At 46.0% G+C, this 24,752-nt stretch overlaps 2 protein-coding genes across 3 annotated transcripts in view; both read left to right on the top strand.

Annotated features, from left to right (window-relative positions):
* The window catches only part of GRB2 (growth factor receptor bound protein 2), a 43,033-nt gene extending 29,840 nt beyond the window's left edge, over positions 1-13,193 (top strand). Inside the window, exons 2-5 of the mRNA XM_039716240.1 lie at positions 2,447-2,544; positions 6,911-7,033; positions 9,311-9,479; positions 10,858-13,193. Of these exons, the coding sequence (XP_039572174.1) occupies positions 2,447-2,544; positions 6,911-7,033; positions 9,311-9,479; positions 10,858-11,043 (576 nt within the window). The 3' untranslated portion in view covers positions 11,044-13,193. The remainder of the gene's footprint in view (positions 1-2,446; positions 2,545-6,910; positions 7,034-9,310; positions 9,480-10,857) is intronic.
* A 1,587-nt stretch (positions 13,194-14,780) lies between these two features.
* SLC25A19 (solute carrier family 25 member 19) lies at positions 14,781-23,827 on the top strand. 2 transcript variants are annotated; one of them, XM_039716242.1, is made up of 7 exons: positions 14,781-14,800; positions 15,031-15,175; positions 15,663-15,818; positions 16,503-16,673; positions 17,476-17,659; positions 18,817-18,947; positions 20,160-23,827. In XM_039716242.1, the coding sequence occupies exons 2-7, from the start codon at positions 15,050-15,052 to the stop codon at positions 20,358-20,360; spliced, it is 969 nt and encodes a 322-aa protein (XP_039572176.1). In that variant the 5' UTR covers positions 14,781-14,800; positions 15,031-15,049; the 3' UTR covers positions 20,361-23,827. The 2 variants fall into 2 exon arrangements, with proteins under 2 accessions (XP_039572176.1, XP_039572175.1); XM_039716241.1 differs by lacking the exon at positions 14,781-14,800 and adding an exon at positions 14,807-14,951.
* The last annotated feature ends 925 nt before the right edge of the window (positions 23,828-24,752 follow it).

Genomic DNA, 24,752 nt, shown 5'->3' on the forward strand with positions numbered 1-24,752 from the left:
CACCATCAGAAAAAATGGTTTTGTAGATGTGTGGAGATGACTCCTGCTGAAATGACAGGGGAACACGGAGCTTTGGAAAGCAAACAGTGTGTTCTGTTCTCTCTGGAAGAGCCAGAAAGGGGAAGCCAGGGGTGTTCACAGGGTGAGCTCTCCTGTCTGTAACACAGGGCACGGATCCCTGGCTGCCTGCCAGCGTGGGAATGGAGCTGTGACAGCTCCTTGAAGGGATCCTAGAGAGGACTGCAGGCAGAGCCAGCCTGGGGTGTGAGGCAGGAAAAGCTCTTGGGAGCTGTGGAGGGCTCCTCACTACAGCAGAAGTGCCTTGCCCAGGTTGGATGTGCAGATATGTAGGCAGTTACCTTACCCTGCCTTTAATCAGCTGGTTTTTATTCTGGTCACAAAGCTTTAATGCATCCCTCAGCACTGCTCCCTCGCTGTTGTTTGGCTTCAGGCCAGGCATTAATGAGTACCCCAAGCCTGATGTGATTTGGCTCCTCCAAATCTATTAACATATCTTCAGAGCAAGATAAAACTCATTAAAATAATTTACATTTGGGCGTTAGAATTTCAGATAACTTTTTAATACCTACTGCTAAACCCCCAAAACTGTGGCACTGTCCTTCAGGTGAAACTACAATTTACCCATTCTTTCTGGAAAAAGAGCAGACTGCCAGATCCCTTAACTGCTCTCTGATGGTGATGAAATGACTCTGTAGCACATGAGTTTATCAAAGCTCATGGGAGATATCTCTGATAAAGGAACCCACACCATTGTGTAAGATTTAGTTTATTAGAAATCCTATTACAATATGTTGTGTTTGAGTTGTATTTTATTGTGCAGGACTCTAGTGAAGGCAGCTTGAGGTACAGAACAGCCCCAAATTACTGATTTTTGAAAGCTGTGTGCTGAAATCTTTACATGACTGAGTTACAGATCTGGGCTTCAGCTCATGCCCTCCCTGGTCTCTGTGCAATTCACTATTTTACATCCCTGTTTTTGATCTCTGTCCCTGTTCAGTATCCCAGAACTCCTGCTGGTGTCTCCCTGTATTTCACGTTGAGGAATGAGTCCCTGCCCAGGCTGCTGTCCTGCAGCTCCACGGCAGTGCAGCAGCCATCAGCTGATCCAGGCATCTCTCCATGTGTGAGCTCTTGCCTCAGAGCCTGTACCAGAGCCACACTGAACTGCTCATGACCTGTGCTCAGGTTATGCCAGCTAAAAGACTGAGCTCTGCTGTGCATGCTGCAGCTGTGCTTGTACATGAATGCATGGAAGCCCAGAGTAGTAACTGCACAAAAAACAGCTTGAATGTTTCATCCACATGTAATTACTTGGGATCTTTTAAGTGTTAAAGCCTTTTCAGCTGAAAATATCCAGAAATGGGCCTTAAAGATGGGTATCTTTGCTCAGCCAAGTTCTGTAGCTGTGGCCTTGGTGCTGTGCTAGTTCCCCAGTGGCAGTGCTGGCACCCAGGGAATGTACATCCCATCAGCCTCTTCCCTTGGGAGTGAAGGGACATCCAGGTAACCACTACCCCTGTAGCTGACTGAGCAGGCTCACATCTTGCTCTCTTTCCTTTGCCACATTTCTTTTCAGTAGGTTTTGAGGTTTTTCTCTGTCATACATGGCGGTTAGCAGTGAGGCAGATTTAGGGTGTTGGTGTGTCACAGTTTTGAAAGGTAGCAAGAACTGATCTTTAGAGTTTAATTTTCTGATGCACTCCTGTCAACTGTAAGAGTGAGACATGCACTTGCAAATTTTTGCAAGTCTGCCTTTACTTTCTCTTTTTTTTTTTTTCAATTTCCTCTCACCACCCTTGAAATATAGAAATATAATGGCATAGCAAAAGAGTCAGTTTGAGGGTTTGTTGGATATCTTCACCATAACTCTGTCTGTGTAGTATGTGATCTCTGGATCTGCATTCATGTTTCTTTCTCTTTGCATTTCCTCATTTTCCTGCATTCAGGCAATACTAGTCATGTGATACTTTTGTGACTTGAGGTGCTTTTTTGTGTTGACAAACACAAAATCATCTTGAGGAGAGGTTTCAAACAATAGCATTGTTTTATTTACAAAACATAATACAGTATTGGATGGACCACTTTCAGTCAGTGCACCAGGCTTGCCTATTGCACTGTACCAGTTGACAGAAATTCAATTAAAAATAAAGCAAGTATGCTTTGAAATATCAATTTGTGCTTTTTAAAACTACCTTTTTATGTGACTCCTGATCTTTTGTTCACATTTAAAATTACAGCAAGTATCCCCTTCAAAAATTAAAAAAAAGAACTTTGTTCATCTACATTTGCTGTTTGAATGTGTTTAACTTTATTAATGTAAAAACTGCTCAACACAAATGGGAAGAATTAACCTGGTACTTTCATCAGTCTTGCTTTTACCTTGAATGTATCTCAGGCTTAATTTTTGTTTGCTTCCTTCCTTCAGGTTTTGAATGAAGAATGCGATCAGAATTGGTACAAGGCAGAACTCAATGGAAAAGATGGCTTCATTCCCAAGAACTACATAGAAATGAAACCCCACCCGTAAGTGGAGCTTTTGGGATGGGCTCTCTTGGGCTTACTCTGGGCACTCTCACAAACAGAACATTGGTTTTCTGCTAAATTTTACCTGATCTACTCAAATGTATGGACAGATAAAGGACGGCTGGTGAGCTGTGTGTCTCTGGCTGCACTGTTTGCTTTGACTCCTTTCACAGTAGCTGTGTAGCAGGGTGTTTTGGGAGGCTTTTCTGGGGCTTGCTCTTGTGGTTTTTACAGTCAGAGCAACCTTGGAGTTAGCAGCCATAAACCAGCAGAAAATCATTTAGTGGAGAGTTTTCACTACCACTGCCCCAGGAAAAGTGTCTGTGCTTTTGATGATTCTCAGTTTTACTTGCTGAGCATCTAAGAGTAAAAATCATGGCAATCACAGCTCTACAAAAGGTTAAGGGTATTTGGAGCTGAACTTGTAGTATGTCTGTCACATCCTGAGTATAGAATCACAGAATTGTGAAGGTTGGACAGGACCTGTAACAGTGATCTAGTCCAACACCTTCCTCACAAAACAGGCTGACCTCAGGGTGCTTGTACACAAGTATTGTTGCCTAGTGCTGCTGCTCCAAAGAGCTGTGTTTGAGTAACTACTTCTAACCTTTCCTCCTAGGTGTAATGAGCCCAGCATATAAAAACTGTAGCATTTTGTGACTGGGTATCTTCCTGTGTCAGTTCATGTGTTTCTGCTGTCTTCTGCTAAACTTTGGTTCTGCAGACCTTTGAGATCCTGCAACACCTGAACAAGAATAGCAACTCTGGGTAACAGATTCAAAGGGGAGGTTTAAGAGGGTGAAGCAAAACCTGTAATCAGGGGTTTCACAAGGAGCTGTAGCATTTCATTTGCTCGAACTGATGATTAATGTAAGTGTTGACTGTCATTGTATAATGAAGATATTGCAGTTAAAAGCAATCAAGAATTATTTTTCTAAGGGCCCTTTTGAAATAGCAGAAGGAAGCTTCTGAGGGCCTGGCCCCAAGAAGGAAGAAGAGGTGTCATACTTTAGGGCAGCCAAGTGGGAAGTGAAGCAAGGACACACAAGAAAATTCTGAAATTTTTTAAAGCCTTGTTTTCTATAGTAACATGTCTAGTTTACCCTGATTGTACCAGGCCACTGGGGATCACAAATACACATTGCAATGTCTCTCATATTGATTTGATGCTTGTATCTTCTCATAACAATTTTCCAGGCATTTGAGTTATCCTGCAGTGATGTCTCTTATGATGATCAGTTTATTCTGTGATCCTCCATGGTGCTTTGTTTTAGAGGAATAGAGCTGTCAGTTTTTCACCTTTTTTGTATCAAAAGGGAATGAACAATATTTGAGCCTGCAAGTGGGTGAATTTGGTAGTGGTTTTTAGGCAGAGTTAATTTGATCTTATCTGAAGATGTTTTAAACTGCTGATGGCATCTGGATGGGAGGCAGTGCCATGTGTCAGCAGTGCTGGGAGTCTTAACTACTGCATTTTAACAACCCTGGGAAATGATGCAGAAGTTTTTATAGCATAATGTTGGCTTAGCTGTAGTGCAGAGCTCTCTAGTCACACAGGTCATACATGTGTCATACAAAAAGCAAACTGCAGGCAGCTGAGCAGTGGGAAAAAGAATGTTCCTTTACTCAGAGTATCATAAAATTGTTTTCAAGAGATTTTGGAAAGAAAGCAATTGAATATGGCTTTAAATCCTGTCCTAGGATCCAAAACTTAAATCTTCCAACTGCACAGCTGGTATTAAATGTCGTGTTTCTCCTTACTTGTATTTTGCAAATCTTACAGATCACTTTGTAACTACCAGCAAATGAAGATGAAAGGAAAATGTGGCACTTTTCAGCTAGGGATTAACCTGAAGGGTTAATCTGAATTACCACCTCAATTGACAAAGCAAAGACTGAGCAGAACTAGGCAGGACAGAGAAGAGCTACAGGAAGCTCTGGGCAGGGAGGTTACTGTGAAGGCACAGCAACACCTTGCTCTTGAAGGGGGCAGGGGAAGACTTTGCTGTTCATGAAACACACCATGAATCTGATCCAGGCTACCTCAGATCTTTGTGTTTGCTATCAGCTTGTCCTGGGGATATTGCTGAAGTCTCACTTTGCAGCACTGTAATTTCTGTGGAAGAACTCAGCCAAGAGAAATGCTGGTGTGAAGTGAAGCCAGAGGAGTTGCCAAAGTGCCGATTGAGGGAGGCTGGAAGCGATGAGAACCTGTACTGTGCAATTAGTGCAGCTCCCTCTGGCTGTGCAGCATCAGCAGGAGTGCCTGCTTCTTCTGCAGTGCTGACAGGATGAGTTTCACCTGCATCACAGAGCTTGTTGGAGTCAAGCCTTATCAGCCTTACCCTTCAGAAGAAAAGTTGTGGGAATGTCGTTGTCACTTTGCCTAATTCTCAGCAAGTGATTTTTGACATGCTGTGGTTTTTGTTAATTTTTTCAGACATTCTGTAGCAAACATGTGCACAACACTTCTGCTTTACAACTGTATTATTAAGTAGACAGTAGTCCTGCAGAATGACTTTGTTTCATCTCTGGGATTTTCTGTTCATTTAATTCAGGTTCTTTTACTCTGTCTAATGTGGTAGTAAAGCTACAAAACTGCAAGAAAGCTTAAGAATTGTGGAGGATTTTTAGTCTTTCTATTTCAAGTGCATTGGAAGCAGCTAGCAGAAAACATAACATTTAGCTTTGGAAGTGTTATTTAATTTAAAAGAATGGTACACTTCTACTTTGTAGTGATTCAGTAAAATTTAGGGGGAAAACAGGTGAACTGTGGAGGCTTCAGGAAGGATTCTGTTAAGCTCTTTCAGGCTTCCCTTGTTATTTTATAACAAGGTGAAGTTGGTTTTTGTTTGTGTTTAAGATGAAACTGTCACATGAGTAATTGAGAATTATTTGAGAACTAAACAGGATTAAGACACTTTGTAAACAAAAAGTATAGTGAGACATCTAAAATTATAATATAAAGCTTGCTTCAAGCAGAGGGAAAACTCAGGACTTCCTTGTCTCTCTGACAGTAGTGCCAAAAGCCTGGGAAATTAAATACTACCTTTGAATTCTGAAGGAGTTTCACTTAATAGTTTCTCTTGGTTGATTTTTGTGGGCAGCAGTGTGCAGTGAGGGGCAGATAGGTCTCCCATGGTGGTGTGCCACCACCTCACCTCAGGTACCAAGAAGCAGCACAGGTGCTAAGCCCCCCAGAATGTACAAAATACCATGAAATTCTTAACCACTGGGAATAGGATGGTTGAGGGAGGAAGCTTTCCATTTTTATTCCAGGGGATAAAAACACCATGAGAGTTTGAAACAAGTGGAGTGTGTTTGGTAACCAAGTAATCAGTCCTTCAGCTCTAGAGGTAGTTTCCCCTTACAGAGATAGATCTGGTGACTTCTTGACGTCATGAGAGCTCCAACTTCTCTTAAGAATGACTGTTTCAAGAAGGATTCTGCAACTCCTGCCTTGTTGCTGCAGCAAAACCTTCACTGTAGACAGTGGGCTGTGTGAGTGGAACTCTTGTTATGAAATGCTTTCCTCTAAGGTCAGTCATCTGCGTGGGTGTGGGTGTGATAAGTGCTGCTGTCCTGTGTGATCTGTTCCTCAGAGCTGAAAGCTCTGCTTTTTAGTTGTGAAGATGCTTCTGCTTTTCTCATGCCATGTGACCTACCACTCATCCCTTCTTTGCCTTTAATCTTGGATTAGTCTGGAAATGTAAATGTAAATGGGGGCAAGGATCCCGTGACCAGCCTGCTGGTCAGTGCTGACGATGTGGTGGCCTGAGGTAGGTTCAGCCTTGGTGTCATGGTCAGCCTGTGGCTGGGGAGAATTTTGGATGTGGTTTGCATGAGGCTGCTCCTTCATGTGACTCTCCTGTGAAAGCTGCTGGATTGTCCTGCCTGTGGGAGAAAGCAAGAAAAGAGGCTCCTGAAACAAGTGTCATCAGCATCTTTTCTGGAACGGAACCCATGCCTAGCTCAGCACTCCTCTGCAGTGGAGCAGAGAGACCTTGAAGGAACTTTTCTCACTTGCTCTGTGTGTAACTGCAGTCCTGGCACCTGCCTCAGCTTTCTGACAGATGATACTTGTCTTGGACCATAGGACTCTGGTAGAGCTCAGAGATTGGACTCTGGGCTGCAGGAGCAAACAGCTGCTGGATGAAGACAGTGATTCTCTCTGCTGAAGTAGCTGTGTCTTACCACCGGATCTGAGAGAGACAAGAAATTGATTTAGATACAAAATGCACTTTCCACGTGTGCAGGATGGGGCAGTGCATAGACAAGATGTTGTTTCCGGAGCTGTGGTGTTTCTGGCTCCTCCATGAATGGATTAAAATTCTTAACTTTTCCTATTGTTTTCCTCCCCACACAGGTGGTTTTTTGGAAAGATTCCCCGAGCGAAGGCTGAAGAAATGCTGGGCAAACAGAGACACGATGGTGCCTTCCTCATCAGGGAGAGTGAGAGTGCTCCTGGGGACTTCTCCCTCTCAGTCAAGTAAGTCATGCCCAGGAGCAGTTGTGTGCTAATCAGGCATCTGCTGCTCCTTTGGACTGGTGAGTAAAGGACAGGTGATTGTCAACACTGAGGAGCAGCAATAACCTCACAGATGCCCTGTAGCTTTCCTGTTCTAGTGACATTTATTCCCTCTCTGACAGAACAAACATCTTTGCTCTGGTTTGCAGTGAGCCCACAAGACTGACCTGGTGGCACGTGGCTCACACAGGCTCAGGCACTGTCTGGTGGCCTCTTTGTGGATCCCATTCCTCCCTCTTACAGCCACAAAGCACCCAATGTGGACAACTTCCCATCCTCCTCCTTTCCTCCTCTGCAGTGCAAGTTACTGCTTTATCTTGCCTCTGTGTTGTACATTTACAAGTATGTTTTTCTGTGCTTTGGTAATATTCCCATTGGCTAGCACTGGACTTGGAGCTGTGAAACCAGAGGTCCATTTGAACCCTCACAAGTATATTTCACACAGCGTAGGAAGAAATTCTTCTCTGTGAGGGTGGTGAGGCTGTGGCACAGGTTGCCCAAAGAAGCTGTGCCTGTTCCATCCCTGGAAATGTTAAATGATAATTGGACAGGGCTTTGGAGCAACCTGGTCTAGTGGAAGGTATCCCTGCCCATGAGAGGAGGGTTGGAATGAGGTTGTCCTTAGGTGATTCCCAACAGAAGCAATTCTGTGATTCTCTAACCTGAAGTCACTCAAATAGAGGATTAGAAGCTTGAAAATGTATGTGAAGTACTTTAATGTAGGATGGGGATGGGATGGAATCTGTCCTCAGCAGTTGATTTTGGCTTTTTTGTTTTTTTAATTATTTTCTATAATCTTCCCCTTTTCTACCATAAATAAACAAGATTTTCTTCAGAATCCTTACAACATTTTTATTATTCATGTGCAGTTCCAGCTGGCTCTGTTTTCTGTGGTTGTCAGTGATCTGTCTCAACAAGATTTGTTTCTTTTTTTCTGGTCATCTTTGGTCTGTAACCAAAATTTTGTCCTTCTGTACAGCAGCACTGAGTCATGCCAGCAAACTGGATTAAAGCCACTGATTTTAGAGATGTTTATATTTCTGTCTTGGATAGAGTCATTCAGGCTGGAATATTAGATATGAATGGAAGCTTCAGTTGCAGAAAGTGCATTCCTTTAAGAAATAGAAAGTTACAATGGCATAGCTGGGCCTGCCTGTTCAGCCTGGTGTTGCCATCTGGTGGTAATGTCTCAGTTGGGTGGTTTTTCCTGTGTATAATTTAGGAAAGTCCTTTTCCTAAACAGTGCTCTGTAGGATTTGGAATGGTGAGAAGCTCAGAGGTTGAGGAAGGCAGAGCAGAGGCAGCACCCAGGAGCTGTTTCAAGGCAGTGTCTGCTTTCCCCACTGATGTACAGGAGCCGTGCATGCCAAACAGGAACAGTTGTCTTCTGTTTTCAGTGTTTTAACTGAAGTAAAATTACCAATGTGCCATTCATCTGGAAAATCCCAGTGGACCTGTCCAGAGTTCCTCTTTATTCAGAGTAAAACTGTTGGAAATGTAGCTTCAATTGAATGCCATCCTTTGTCGAAAAAACCACAGAATTGAAGTTTATGGTTTATGTGTGCTGCATCATCTTTGAACACTTTGGGGTTTGAGGGGTTTTTTTCTGTTACATTTTGTTTTGATTTTTTTTTTTTAAGACCAGAGAGGACCTTTTGTTTCGTAAGAGAGCCTTTTGCACAAGTCCTTTCTGGTTGCCAAAGGAGCCAGTTCTGCCCTCCCTGTGGCAGTGTTTTTCCAGGAATTTGCCTGTAATGGGACTGGTTCTGATGCATTGCATTGTTGCACGTACCCAGTGGTGCTGTGGGAGGGAGGACTGGGGCTGTGGGAAGCAGAGGACCATGGCAAGAGTAGCACAGGCTGAGAGTGGCTGAAGTAATCTGGGTGTGAAGAGCTAAGCCAAAGTGCTTGTGCTGTTTGACTGGCAATTCTGTGTTTGGGGATGTGGAGTGGAAAGCACCAGGGTGCAGCTGTGTTGCTGTGACCTTGCAAAGTCCCTGGCATTTGTCCTTGGGATTCTGCACCATCTTCAGCAGCACAGGTGACAGCATATGTAACATACATCAAGAAGTACATGTGATTCCAGGTATGGGATTGCATCTGTGTTATCAATGTCATTGACAGTTTTCACTGTGTTCTGAAGGACCTTCTTGTTCCAAACTCTGTGCTGATGATCCCAGAAGGAGTTCCCCATGGCTAATAATGTGCTCTTTTATGTTCTTCATTCTTTCCACACAGGTTTGGAAATGATGTGCAGCACTTCAAGGTGCTTAGAGATGGGGCTGGCAAGTATTTCCTTTGGGTGGTGAAGTTCAATTCTTTGAACGAGCTGGTAGATTATCACAGATCCACATCTGTCTCCAGGAACCAGCAAATATTTCTCCGGGACATTGAGCAGGTGCCACAGGTAAGAGAAGAGTCCCCATAGAGTCCCCTGGTCAGGCTATTGCAACCACAGTCTGAAGTGGGATTGAATTTTAGAGTAAGAAAGAAGCTGGCTGAATTTTTTTACTTGTGAAAGTGTATCTTTAGATCCTGCAGTCAAAATTTTACTGGTAAATAAGCTGCATTCTTTTGTAAAGCCTACCTGCACTCCTGGTCTCCCTGGAGTTGGAGGCAAAATTATTGTTGCTGCTTGAACGTTTGACTTGTTTTAATGTTTATAGATTCTGTTGCAGGAAGATCATTTGATTCCTATGAATTAAAAATGGATTTGCCCCATTATAGGGCACAGTTAGAAAGGATAGGGAAGTGGTTGGTTAATGGTTGGAGTTGCTGATCTTAGAGGGTCTTCTTGAGCCTAAACAATTCCATGATTCTGTTCTGATTTATACCTGACCATAGCCAGAAGTGCAGGCCTCAGTGAGGCTTTGATACTGGGCTTTCCTGAAGAGGTGGCTACAGCATATGGAGCATCTCTGGTTTGGATCTAGCCAGTGTGAAGAGAATCCAAAAACTTGTGAAGTGCCAGCAGAGCAGCTTGTGTATATCCAGCTCTTTATTTTGTTCAATTTCCCAGGCCAATCAGAGTGTTGTATTTCATGTAACTGCATGTTGTGTCAGTTCTGGGTAAATCCTTTTGCTTCCTTGTACACCGTTCTGGTTCTAGCCTGAAGGCAAGGGTGTGGAATTTGTGCAGCTGTCCAGGTGCCACAGGCAACCTTGTCACAGTTTGTCTGAACTTAACACTTGGCTCTGCACTGTCAGGTCAGGGATAAACAGAGGGTGAGAAAACAGCTGGCTGACAAGGACAAGCATGAAGAGAACTTCCTGTCCTCACGATTTTAAGACTGCAAATGTATTTTAAATGAACCGTTAGCTTTTCTGTCAGAAAGGAAGACATGCTGATGAGGCAAAATGTTCTGTGACAGAAGAGTTAAGGAAAATGTGTAAAATGTCAACATGCAATTTTTAGGGAGAACTTTGTGTAGATCAATAATATTTGTGCTGTCAATTATGAAAACAGGACAAGTAAATAGCAATATTATTGTATTGCTATAGAGCACAGATTTACAATGGACCACAAAGTGTGAAAAATATTAGAAAAACATCCGAATCATCTGCTCTATTTCAGAGAAACTTGACCTTTTTCTGAGGTGTTCTACAGCCTGTCCATTACTGTTTTAGCACCTCGCTGCAGCTGTTGGGAGCTGGCTTGAAGAGAAAGGGAGTAGCCCAAATGTTTATTGTTAATCTTCAGTGTCAGACAGCTTCTGCCTGCAGGAGCAGGTGCCTGGAGTACTGTGGGTGATTCTCACTGTGTATGTTTCTTGTTCCCCTTTCAGCAACCAACATACGTTCAGGCCCTGTTTGATTTTGATCCCCAAGAGGAAGGAGAGCTGGGCTTCCATCGCGGAGACTTTATCCAAGTCCTTGACAATTCTGACCCCAACTGGTGGAAGGGAGCGTGCCGCGGACAGACGGGCATGTTCCCCCGCAACTACGTGACCCCAGTGAACCGGAACATCTAGAGAGAAATATTAGAGATTATTTAAGGAAACCAGAGAAACAGTAAATACACATACAGAGCCTAACTGCAGCCAGTGACCTAAAAATCACACGGCGGTAAAACCAGAGTCACCGTGGGGTGATCCTCCTTCCCTCAGCACGGAACTTCAGGGGCGGGGGGAAGAGTTCAACTTACACACCAAAACTTATCTTAAAGGAAAAAAAAAAAAGGAAAATAAAAAAAAGGAGAGAGAGTGAGAAAAAAAAATGAAAATAACAAATTTCCTCAGCTGCTCCTGGGTTATCCCCTTTTATTCACTCTCGTTGCGAATGAGTGTTTTAAGGTCACTTAAGGTCTCACCACCACAATTCTTCTTGTTTCCCCCTCCTCCTCTGTCCATCAGTGCATGAAGTTTTGATGCCATATAAAGTCCTAGCCAATGCAGTTAAAGGAAAAGGGAGAAACTCTGCTGGTATTTTCTCTCTCTGCAAACGGTCTTCATTTGACATGAAGGGACATGAGAGAAGAACCAAATCCACAGTCCTGCCTTTAAAAAAAAACAAAAATCATCAGTTTCTGCTTTTGCCTTCAACATTCAGCATTTCTTGCCTGGGAAAGATGAGGTGTTAATCTAATTTTTATTGTCTCTTCTCCTTTGGCACTTTCTTCTGAAGCTCAGCAGCTTCCAAACAGAGGAAGGGAGAAGAGTTGTGTGGCTTTTTGTTCTATTTTTTACTTTTGAGTCACAGAGCTGCTTTGAGAAACTCCAACGTACAACTGAAGTCTATTAATGCTGTGCTGACAGCTTTTTTGTTTTTTCTTAAAGGTGTACGGTTGAGCACATTCTGTAATTTTTTCCATAGTGCCTTCCCCTTATTTTCTTTTTTATTATTTTTTAAGTTAAAAGGACAGTCCAGAGCTTTTCAGAGGATTTTTTTTTCTGCCTATGTGTAAATAAATACTTTGGGGGAAGGGGGCAAAGGAGGGTGGTTTTGTCAATGGACACTTGAGAAAAAATCTACAAAAAGAGATGGAGCTTTAATCTTCAGATTTGTCTTACTGTTCAACTTCCCTTATTCCAAGGAAAATAAAATCATGGCATTCAAGTGGCAACTTAGGCTGCTCAGAGGTGGAGAGCTGCAACCAGGAGCCTCAAAAGAAGTAAGAGAAAGGGGAAAGTTATGATGAGGGAAAATGAGGAAGAATATTTTGGGGAGGGAGGGTTAAGGGGGGGGAATTTGAGAAATAATAGCCCTGAGATGTCCTACAAAATGTACATTCCTTTGGTGGAAAACTTCATAATGCAGAGAAACCTCAAAAAATAGTGCTTGAAAAAAAAAAACTTTACGCTCTTAGTGAATGTTTCTACGTGGTGCATGTGATCAGCCTGTCTCCTCGGCCTGGATAGGCAGTATTTGCAGTCGTGTTGCTCTTGAGAAGTGGAGTTGGCATCCCTGTTCTCCAGTCTCTCCTCCCTCCTCAGGTCAGTGTTCCTGTTGAAGTAGCTCCCCGCCCGCTCCCGTTCACAGCAGGCTGTGTGTGACTGTTCTCCCCCCTGCACCCCGGGGCGTTTCTGGTGGCCCTTTGCTCCTCACCAGAGCAGTGTGACATTAAATTGGACAGAAGGAAAGCAATCAGCCCGCAGCGCTCTCTGTGCCAATCTTCAGTTGCGTTGTTTTCCCCTGGTGGATCCTTCATCCCCCCAGCACACCCCGACCTGCAGCGGAGATCTCCTCCCGCCCTGCCTCAGCACGGGCAGTCTTTTGTTGGAGGGTGCCTTTTTTTGTAGTAAGTGTTACAAAAGTTTTAGTCCTGAGATGAACTCTGCCTTACACTTTGATTTTCCAGCAAATGAAAGAGAGAGCTACCCTGTAGAGTATTACTTTTCCCCCCTCTCCTTGCTAGCTGTCACTCACTTTCTTCCCACTTTGTAAAGTGATTGGAAAAGGAATCTATGGCATTCTACACCTGGACCATTTGATTGTTTCCTTATTTTGGAATTGGTGTATATCATGCAGCCTTGCAGACATATGTCTTGTGTGTGTATATATATTAAAAAAATTTTCTGTGTTTAAATAAAAAAAAGGCCTATGTACTTAATCCTTTAACTCTGCAGCAGCATTTGGTAGATAGTAATTAACTGTGAATAATAAATATACATTGAATTCTTCACTTGAGCATCTGTCTGTTATTTCAGATAACTGACCTGGCTGTGACTGAGTTTATAGGTCAGACACCTCTGGAGCCTTTTGCTAAAAGGGGGAGGTGGTGTTGGGCTGGTGTAAGCACAGCAGCCAGGCTCGGGCTCCATCAGGGCTGGCCCTGCAGGTTGTTTTCACTTCTGTTACCTGAAGAAGAATGGCTCTGTTGGGCTAACAGGGTGTGTGGGCAGCTCTCTGCAGCTTCTCCCCAGCCTTTGCTAATGGTCAGAAAGTACCTGTGGGGGTGAATGGTGTAGTCAAGGTTAACAGACTGTAGGAAAAGACCTACATGGGAGTTTTGAGTGGCTTTTAAACAGTTGCTCGCAGTTACAGTATTTAAATACTGATGATGTCAAGGTGGAAATGCCTGGATACTTCTAGGGTTAGTTCTTTATTTTTCTTCTTTTTGTGCCAGAAGTCTGGAAAATTCACGGTGTGGTTTGAAGCACTTGGGTTTTTTTTGTAATGCTGTAGCAGTACGTGTTGCTCAGAGTGGTGTGTTACTGTACGTTGGGTTGCTTAGAAAATCTTGCTTCCCCTGTGCTTTATGGAGACAGATTTGCTGGTCTGTGGTTGCGTAAGGTGGAGGAGGCACTGGGAGCAGTGCTGAGGGCAGTGTGGGCTGCGTGCTGACCTTCCCCCCACAGCCCGGGCTCGTGGGACCAGAGCGGGGCTGAGGGAGCTGGGCAGGATGGATCACCACCGTGACCAGGCAGGGCTGAGGGAGCTGGGGCCGAGTCTGGATCACCACTGTGACCAGGCAGGGCTGAGGGAGCTGGGGACAAGTCTGGATCACTACTGTGGTGAGGCAGGGCTGAGGGAGCTGGGCAGGATGGATCACCACTGTGACCAGGCAGGGCTGAGGAGCTGGGCAGGATGGATCACCACTGTGACCAGGCAGGTCTGAGGGAGCTGGGGTTGTTTAACCTGCAGAAGGGAAAGTCCAGGGTGACCTTTTTGCTCTCTGTGACTCCCTGATAAGAGGATGTAGCCAGATGGGACTCAGGCTCTTCTCCCAGGTAACAAGTGACAGGACATAATCTTAAGCTGCACCAGGGGAGATTTAGGTTGGACATCAGGAAAAATTTCTTCATGGAAAGGGTGATTAGACATTGGAATGGGCGGCCCAGCGCGTTGTCACTGTCCTGGGGGTGTCCAAGGAAAGACCGGGTGTGGCCCCCAGTGCCATGGTGGGGCTGACGAGGTGCTGTTGGCTCGCAGGCTGGACTCCGTGGTCTCGGGGCCAGTCCAGCCGCACAGGACATAATCTTAAGCTGCACCAGGGGAGATTTAGGTTGGACATCAGGAAAAATTTCTTCATGGAAAGGGTGATTAGACATTGGAATGGGCGGCCCAGCGCGTTGTCACTGTCCCTGGGGGTGTCCAAGGAAAGACCGGGTGTGGCGCTCAGTGCCATGGTGGGGCTGACGAGGTGCTGTTGGCTCGCAGGCTGGACTCCGTGGTCTCGGGGCTCGTCCAGCCGCACCGACCCGCGGTTCCGTGACCGCCGCGTCCCGGAACTGCATCTCCCAGCGGCCCCCGCGGCGCGCAGGCGCAGCGCGGCGCCGGCGGCTGAGGGTGAGGCGGCGCGGCGGGAGTCGGGCCGGGGCCGGGCAGCCCCGGTGCCGCCGGGCTCCGCTCGGCCTCCGCGCTGAGGGCTGCCACTGGCGGGGCCGGGAGCTGCGGGGCGGAGGGAGTGATGCAGAGGGGCAGCTGTGTGTCCCGTGGGGTGAGAAGGGAGTGCGGGGTCAGGAGGGGGCTGTGGGCCTTGGCGTGAGGGGACTCACCGCTCCTGTGCCCCCGCCCAGGCTCGGACAGCCGGCAGGCATGGTGGGTTACGACCCCGAAGGCAGGTGCGTGTCCACGGTGGAAGCGGCTGCAGCAGGGTCGGCGTCTGGCTTGGTCACTCGGGTCCTTGTCAGCCCCTTGGACGTCCTCAAGATCCGCTTTCAGGTACCTCGGGGGCCGGGATGGAAGAGCCTGTCGGGGAGCAGAGCTGGTGCTGTCCTGGGTGAACAGGTCACCTGTGCAGCCAGAGAGCACTGGATCTGCTCGTCAGGCCTCACCTACCTTGTGTGCAGGTTATGCAAGGAAGTAGGGCTATCTTGTGTCCACCGCTTCTATTTATACAACTTAACTTGTGTGGGAATGGAATCTTGTGTTTCTCAGAGTTCGTTCTCTTTCTGGTTTTGTGAATGACTTACACTCTCTGACTGAATTTCACTATCATCCCTCCTGCTTATCTTTGTGTTCGTGCACATTTTTATTGTTTTAGAGCCCTTCATAAATAACGTCCCAGTCAGATCTGAATGTGGTTCTGTGGGAAGACAGAATGTCATCCCTTAGCACTGGCTGGCTGACAGGGTTGTGAATTCCTGAACTGGACACTTGAACCAGTGTTGAAGGGTGAAATTGAAAATGCTTTCTCCATTTCCTCCAGCTCCAGATCGAGCAGCTCTCTTCCAGAAACCCTGCGGCCAAGTACCACGGCATCCTGCAAGCTGTGCAGCGCATCTTCCGGGAGGAGGGCTTGACAGCCTTCTGGAAGGGCCATGTTCCTGCTCAGATCCTTTCTGTTGGCTTCGGGGCTGTTCAGGTGAGGGCACCAGGCATCACCTGGGCACACTGTGTGTACACAGCACACTGCTCTGCTCCCTCAGACCATCTGTGTTCAGGAGTGGAAAGGTTGTACAGCTGTATAAAGCTGCTCAGTAATTCCTAAGTTAATATTCCTGAGCTGGCTAGATAGACTGGAGCACGGCAAGAGCAGACTGAGCTCTGTCTGTATCTGGTCATAGATAAGCCCTCTCTACTCCTGACATTTGGCTTAGCTGCTCATGCCCCGAGCCTGGGCAGTTTTTTGCTTCTAAACATGCTGTCACCCTAAGGGCTTGTTAGGAAAAAGTCAGTGAAGCTGATGAGGGTGTTTTACACAGCACTGTTACGCTTTAATTTGCTAAAGTAACAGCTTCAGGAGCAGTGGCTGAAAGGGTAAAGGAAAGCATATCTGTGACATAGCAAACACTCTTCTGGAGCCACAGAACATTAAAATGAGTTTTTCACGATTCTAAATGCAAGAATTAGCAGAAGTGGCAGACACCAGATTACCCCAAGCGTTCCCCGGGCTGTGTAGTGATTTTTACGTGTTGCAAGTTGGGGAGGGCTTTTGAAGGGCGTAGAAGGTGGTACCAAGCGGGGAGGGGTGGAGCTGTTGGTGATGCGAGAGAGGAGCGGGAAAGCCGTGTGAGTCACGAGGATCGGCTTCCTTTGTTTCCGCCAGTTCATGGCGTTCGAGAGCCTGACGGAGCTGATGCACAACGTCACCTCCTTGGGAGCCCGCGACTCCTTCGTGCACCTGGTGTGCGGGGGCCTGGCTGCCTGCACGGCCTCGGTCGCCGTGCACCCCGTGGACACGCTGCGCACCCGCTTTGCTGCCCAGGGTGAGCCAAAGGTGAGCCTCAGCATGTTGTCCTCCACAGCAGCAGCGATATTTCACGGGTCTGAAGGTGCAGGAGGTTTGAAAGCACATACAGCGTTGTGGGTTAAAATGAAGGAGCAGGTGCTGTTATGGCCAGTGTTTGCACTGTTGCCAAGTTATCCTTGGTGCTGTTGACACAGCTTTCCTGATTGTGTTTTGGTGCTTCTGATCCTGACAGGTGATGCAGAAAGGAGAAACTGTCCTTAACACGATAACTCAGTTTTTTGCTTTGGCTGTTGGCTTTTTGTAGAACCTGCTCCACAGACTGTTGAGCATTGCATTTTTGAAACTTTGCACATGCAGAGAGTCATGTTTAGATAATGATGGGGATGATACTTGAAACTAGTTACCTTTCACCTGTGCTTCATGTTCTTATTTACACGAGAATTGGTCTCTGTGCTAACTAGGTCTGTAATAATGGGATAGATTTGTATCAGAGCCATTTCTGTATTTAGCCTGCAGTAGAATTACAGTATGTATTATAGGAATTGTGTTGCAGGAGTTAAGAACTGTTAAAAGAAAAATAATCATGTCTGTGATGCAGGTGGTCTCAGGACTCAGCTCCATGCCTTGTTTCTTTTAAGTCGTGAGGGCCTAGCAGAGAATGCTGTGAGGGTGTGGAAAATCACCTTGCTCATCACTTTGTGCTGAAGACAGTCAGTTGTATTTTGGGCAGTGGGGAATTCCTATAGTCATTAGTGGGAAATGACCTGACCTTTGGTTGGCTGTTTTTAAGTTCACAGGAAAGTCACTCAGCCTCTTCCTTGTTGCACAGATTTACCCCAACCTTCGCCATGCCGTGGTGACCATGTACCAGACAGAAGGGCCTCGGACTTTCTACAGAGGTTTGACCCCCACACTCGTTGCTATCTTCCCATACGCTGGTCTCCAGTTCTTCTTCTACAACATCCTGCAACAATTTTCCAGATGGGTGATTCCAGCTGAAGCAAAGAATGGAGGTAGGAACTTGGAACAGCAATGGCTGCAGTCAGGAGAGAAAGAAGATGAGTGCTAGTTTGGATGACTGATGTAAGCTCTGTTGTCCTTTCACATTTTTTGATGCAACATCTGAAAAGTGTCTCTTATTTTCCACCTCTCATTTTTATCCCTTCAGGGAAATGCCAGATTAAGTACAGCAGAGTTTACAAACAGCTCCTGTTGTGCAGTAACTGTGATGGAAGTGGGTGGATGGGAAAGTGAAGTGTCACAGGCCAGGGTGCTCTTTCTTTAACAGTGTCACATTACTGATACTGTGGGAAGACAGTGCCGCCATAATCTTTCTGTTTCATTAGTGCTGTGGAGACAGGACTCTTGGATTTCTGTAGTAAATCTGCCTGCAGATTCCAGCACAGCTGTTAGGGAAGAGGATTAATTTACTCTAATTTAAAGCTGCCAGGCTCTTGATTTGGTATTTTTATGTTGATTTCTAGCTCCATTGTAAGAGAACCTCATCCTGATGCAACCTGCCACCTTGGCAGTTCTGGATACCTGTGCCTCCTTGAGCAAGAGGGATGCAGCAGCAGCATGACTTTGTTCCTCAATGGAATTTCTTCAGCAGAGGAACTAGACTTTTCAATATCATGTCTGCATATTTAATTTCAGGTGTCAGAGGCTGATGGTGGTTTTGTGCTGGGACCTCGTGTTTGTCAGGAAAAAGTCTAATACAGAACTCATTTCCCACAAGCCTCTGAAGTCATCAGGCAGTGTCAGCTTGAGACATTCCAATCCAGAATACATCAGCCTGAGCAGTCAGGGGTGCAAGATTCCCAGTGACCAGGCTTTCCCTGGGGGGGCATGAAAACTTTCATCCACTGGCAGCAAGTTGTCTGGAGACTGGGGATTGGAGTTTTTTGAGCAGAACAAAACCATAAGGCAGTGTAATGGGCCAAGAGGAGCTGGTCCTCTGATTCCAACAGACATTGCAAGCCTGAAAAATACACATTGAGATTCTCTGGCTAAAACTATTGCAGAAGAGGCGATGTAACTTCAAAGGACTTTTTTGAGCTTACTTCTTGTGAAAAGTGATTTTTAACTTACCTCTTGTGATCTTTAATCAGAATTCCCTGACCATCCTCTTTTTTCCTCCCTGTTATCCTTTTCCCTTTCTGCTTCTCAGCCAGCCTTAGAAACCTGGTCTGTGGCAGCTGTGCTGGAGTCGTCAGCAAAAGCCTCACGTACCCTTTGGATGTGGTCAAAAAGCGACTGCAAGTGGGCGGCTTTGAGCATGCTCGGGCAGCCTTTGGGCAGGTGAGAAGTGCTGGAAGTGCTGGATTTTCCTGAGTATGGGCTGCTCCAGTGCCCTGGAATGCAGTGACAGTCCACCAGTGCTACCTGTTGAGTTCACGTTTGGATTGGAAGCTCCCAGTGAGCACTGGTCTCATTTAATAATGTGAATTTACACATGAACATACTGGGTTTATTTTATGATCAGTCCCAGGAGGGAATTGTCCCACATACCTGTGCTCTGGCTTGTCATCCCTCCCTATACACTGTTTCTTGGAGCTGGGGATGAATCAGGCAGGCAAATGGCTTTTGATTTACTTTACTTTTTTAGTTGCAGCTTGGTTTTTCTGATTCAGAACCAAATTACTAGCAGAGGATGACACTGGCTGTGTGCTGGGGTCACCTGGCTGTCAGGCTCCTCTTCTGCAATTAATATTTTGATGCAAGAAACAGGCACCAAGTGTTCAATATGTGTTTTATGTATGAGAATAGCCTGAAATTCAAAACCAATTAAATACTCTGGTGTTCTTTAGCACAATTGTTACCACCTTGAAATACACTTGAAGACAAATATAGATCTTTCAAGGAACTTTCTCTTTTTTTTCATGAAATGTGGAAATTTTCTGTTTTCCTTAAAATTCCTGGGATCTGAGAAAGAAATCAGTCTGTACCCTAAGAAACTCTGGAATAGGATTTTGATGTCTCAGCCCATTGCATTGCATGCTTTTCCTCTTGCAGTAAGATACAGAATTTGTTCTTAGCATTGATGTGTCACAAGATGTTAAAACTGCACAGTGTAACATGACAACATGCAAACAGCTAATTTGGAAACTTCTAAGTGTTGTGGCTGTGTTTGCTTTCTGTCAGAAAACTCAACATTTTTTCCTTCTCAGACAGTGAAGGGGATAGAAAACAGCAGCTGCACAATCTGAAATAATAACTTCACAAACTCTGGCATAAATTTAAAGTCATGCTGTTGTTGCATGCAGAGGTTTTACAGCCATTCAGTGAATGATGTGCATAAACCATTGCTGATGCTGTATGTTCTACATTTCCTCTGCCCTGCTCTCTCTAAACTCTCTTTGAAAGTTTCAGTTAGTTATTATATTATTCAGAAAGGCATCTCCAAGCTGCCTGTCAAGATGATGTTTCTGTGGTATAGTCTGGGGATCTTTGTGTTTTTCTCCAGTTGTCCTGAAGTTCTCTTGTTTAACCTTGTTGCCATTTCTCTCCCAGGTACGGACGTATGGGGGTCTCCTGGACTGCATGAGGCAGATCATGCGAGAGGAGGGCCCAGGTGGGTTCTTCAAGGGCCTCTCTCCCAGCTTGCTGAAGGCTGCCTTCTCCTCTGGCCTCATCTTCTTTTGGTACGAGCTGTTCTGCGGCCTCCTGTGCGCCCTGAAGAGCCCAGAGAGCACCAAGAGCAAGGAAGGTTGAAAGGGATGTGTGTGGCTGCCTGCTCTTCTCCTCAGGAGGGGAGACTGATGGCCTTGCTCTGTCATGAGCACGTTGGAAATGTCAGGGCTCCCAGAGCTCCCCCAGCCTGTGGGGAATCACCTCCTGGGACCAAGCAGAAGGAGAAGGCAACTGCAGTTCTGCTGGAGACATTGAACTGCATGGCTGGGAGCCATTCAACAGAGCACTTTCCTTCTGTCTCCTCTCATATCAGTGCACATTTAGTGGGGAGAGAAGGAACCAACAGAGCACTCCCTAGCAATGCCTGTGCTCTGGAAAGGCACCCAATAAAGTGGGTGAATCCCTGGATTCCAGAGAGGGGATTCTGGCCCAGCCTAGTGCTGCTAACCAACCAAACGCCACGTCCTAGCACTGCATCTGCACAGCTTTATTCCTTTGCTCCGTGCCTGCTGTTTGCACCAGATTCTTGTCTCGGTGTTGCACAGCTCGCTCTGTCCTGCTGGTGTAGTCAGGTAAAGCCACATTAATGCACAGACCCTGTTTTCCTTTCCTTTGCTGCCAGCTGCTGCTTCTTAGTCACCACTTGCTAGCTGAGCATTCTCTGTCATCTTAAACACAGCATCTTCTCTGATCATGCTGGATCAGAGTTGTTTTTCCTTTAACTCCAGTGAACTTGATTGTATGCTGAATTCCCTTTTCTCTTCCTGGGTGTCTGGCCATACATCTCTTAGGGATTTAGCAGACATATGCCTCACTCACACTTTTTATAAGAAAACTTGCATATTAAGAGCCCCATTCTGAGGGGATTCAACGCACAAACTAAATTTTTACTCCAGGGTGCTTTGCTTCAAAGCACTGAGTAAACAAATGATGTATAGAGTTAAGAAATAATTATTCTAAGCTGGAATAATGAAGGGAAAGTCCTGTGGAAACCAGTACTTTTTTTTTTTAATCATTATTTATTTAATAGCACCTCTGAATGTATCTAACAAGTATTTCTGTAGTGGCCTCAAAATGTTTCAGAACCTCAGTCCTGCACTGGTGCTAGAGATGAAAATGTTTTGACAAGGTTTGCTGAAGTGAAAGGAATGAACATCAAATAGGAATTGGTTGGCTGAGCGTGGTGTTTCACATGGATGATTGAATTAGAGATGGAAAAGTGTTTTTCTGGAGTTTCAAAGGTTTTATGAGTGGTTAAAAAAACCAACAAAACAACCTACCAACAACTCTGATTTACGTAACAGCGGAAAAGAGGAAAATTACTTTCTTCCTCCTCTTTTATTCTGTGTTTTTTCAAGCCTAGCAGGGTGTGGCTGGACTGTGTGGAAGGCAGAGTTCCCAGCCCTGCCATACAAAAGCACGTTACTCATCTGCAAGGGGTGGATAAGGCAGAGCACTGCAGTTATTTGGAGGATGGTTTGATGGTTTTTAACACAGAGCTTTTCCCAGCTATTTTGCAGTATTCAGGGTGTTAATCCCAAATGGTCTGGCCAGATTCCAGCATGACCAATTCCATTCCATTGACGAAACTTCTCCTGGCAATTTTGAGCATATCAGCATTGCTCGCTTATCCTGAACTATTGTGAGAGGCTGTTTTTAAAAAACAGCTGTTCCACTGGTGGCTGAGGTATCTGGAGAAATTCCTTGCAAGCCCAGGCTGAATAACTTTATGTCTGCTATGGGTTTGAGATCTTGGAGTGCAAAGTGGCCTGCAGGTGACAGAGCTGTGTAAAATTAATTTCATTGAGCAGTGTCAGGCAGGAGGCTGATGTGTGAGTCTTAAAGAGGGAGAGAGAGCTGCATATACTCTAAAAATGGCCATTTTGTTAAGAGCAGGAGATGCAGGAAATGTGGAGTTTCTCCAAGTGCCTCAATCCTATTGTCATTTTCCTGTGTTATTTAAGCTCTTCTGAGATTCCTCAGAATCTCCTTAACGATGTTTAGCCTTTGTTTATTGTTCACCTGTTGTTCTTGGAGAGACATCATGAGGAGTAATGAACTCAGCCTCATGACATCCTTCTGAGGGAGAGAAATGTCTCTTTTCAAAACAAATGGGTTGGCTTTGTTACTGTCTTTTGTTGCTGGTGAGAGGAATGCCGTCATGGTTAGCAGGGACAGGCCAGAGCAGAAAATATTGTGTTGACCTAGGCTTCCTTAGGAAATGGGGACTCATCCATCCTGTCTAAACATTGCAAGACTTGTTTTCCATTTTTTTGGTAAAAGAGCTGCTGTTAAACTGCACAAAATAGGGGGAAACTGGTTGGGAACTCAGCAGCAGGAAAGAACAGGAAGATCTGTGCTCTGTTAGATGACATTCCTCGAGGGTGCTGTGGAGCTTGAGGTGATGCTGGTAGGGGCACTACTGGAGGGTATGGAGCAGCTCTTCCTCTCTGGGGTCATTTTTTCCTCCACTCTGCATTAACAGAGCTTGCCTCCACTCGGCAGATGGCAAAGCCAGAGTTTAAGTTGTGCCTGTCTGGTCCAGGCTGTGGAAGAGACACTCCCTGGTCAGAGGCCTTTAGGCTGTGACCATTTGTGTCACAAATGTTACAGGCCCCATAAAGGCATCTGGGCTTCCAGTGAGAGGGAGAAAGATGTGATAACCTCAGCAATATTAGGAGCTGCATCCAACAATCACTTCACCTCTGATCAGCAGCATCTGACCCTCATAGATTTCTCATGTGCACTTTGCTGAGGAAAGCACTGAAAGAGGTATTGATTTCTCTGTGGGATTGAGGCTGAATGAAGCACTAGGAGAACAGGTCTTATTTCTCAAGCTGCTCTGGCAAAACACATGCTGTTAGGAGCTAAATCTCTTAGAATTAGAGCAGCAGGAGATGGGAGAGATCTGTGGTCACCTTGTTCTCCGAGGTGCTGGTACAGGTATGCTCTTGGAAGCTGTGCGCTCCTGTTCAGTGTGAAGTGACTCAACATGGCAAATGCCTCACTGTGGGATTTGGCTGATTTTGGCCATTGGGATTTCTTTCCAAGCTAATCCTATCACCAGGGATTTGCCTGCAGTTCACCTCACAAGCTGCTCAGCAGCTGCGTTTGTTTTCTTCTAGTGCCTTTTTCCATGAGAACTCAGGCAGAGCATTGGTGAGGAATTGTGCTGCAGTCGTTTGCAGCTCCGCCACGGCACTGAGCCAGTCTCAGACACACAAGATCTGCGAGGAACATGCTGATTCCTGCAGTGCTGGCTGGCTCACCAAGTTCCTAGGACAGTCCCACTCTCAGGATACACATCCAGAGCTGCACAGCATCATTTTTGACAAAAAATTAATGTTTTACATTTGGGACTGGAATAGGTCATATTTAATTTGGATTTAAGTTTCTCTTGTGATGTAGAAACTGTAACAGTGGCATTTTGCTGTGTTGTCTGAGCGGATCTTTTGCAGCTGCTGTTTCTTGAAAGCATCCAGACACAATACACACAGTGTGTGCCTGCCTTTTAAGACAAGGTACATTAAATATTTTGTTATGCATTGGCTGGCTGCAGTTGATTTATTCCTTTCCTCCTCGTGCCTCTGCTGGACCCTGCAGGAACATCGTGGCCCTCCTGCTGCCTGAAAGGGAGACTAGTCAGGGCCCAGAGCATAGGGCAACAGCAGCCATATGGACTTTCCAGTGCTGGCTTGTGGGTGTTCCTCAGCCGTAGGCAGAACTGTACCCTCTCTGCTGGGTATCACTATTGAGAACTGCACCAAAAGGGATCAGCCAAAGGGGATTTTTGCAGCCCAGACCCACTGCTGTGTCCTAGAGGGGCATTTGGAGCAGTGGTAGCCAGTCCTGAGCGTCACACCCCCAGTGGAATAGTTCAGGCTTTGTTTGTATCCAGCCGGGCCATGCAGTGCTACAGAAAATATTCCCAAACTGTTCGTTCTGTGCTCCCTCAGCCATTCCCTGGTTTCAGCAGCCTGTCTGCTGTGCAGTGAAGACTTCACCACCTGTAGGGTCTTCCCGTATGAAACGGTTGAGATTTGAGAGAAAAAAACATGAAGTGTGTATACCATATTCAGCTGTTGTTGCAGTGTGTTGGTTTACTGCCTCTCCTCTTCGCTGACTTTTTTTCTATTCATTTTTTAACACCATTGGGCTGCAGCCTGCCGTGGCCCGGAGGGAAGGGCGGAATTGTCACCCGCAGAGCGCTGGGACAGCCCCGCGGGTGACCGTGGCCGAGGGGTGAGTGCTGCCTGCGATCACCGGCGCGGGGAGCCGGGAGGTGTCTCGGGGGCAGCCGGCCGTGCCTGGCGGAGCCCGGGAGTTTCCCGAGGAGCAGCCGGCCGTCCCCGGCGCTCCGCCCGCCCGATCCCAGCAGTGAGGGGAGCACACAGCACAGCCCGATCCCAGCAGTGAGGGGAGCACAGCACACCCATGTCTCCCGCCCCGCGGTGCCCGCTGTTTTCCCGGGGG

The sequence above is a fragment of the Passer montanus genome, unplaced genomic scaffold (assembly GCF_014805655.1).
Source record: "Passer montanus isolate IOZ18808 unplaced genomic scaffold, ASM1480565v1 scaffold35, whole genome shotgun sequence".
Classification (NCBI taxonomy): domain Eukaryota; kingdom Metazoa; phylum Chordata; class Aves; order Passeriformes; family Passeridae; genus Passer; species Passer montanus.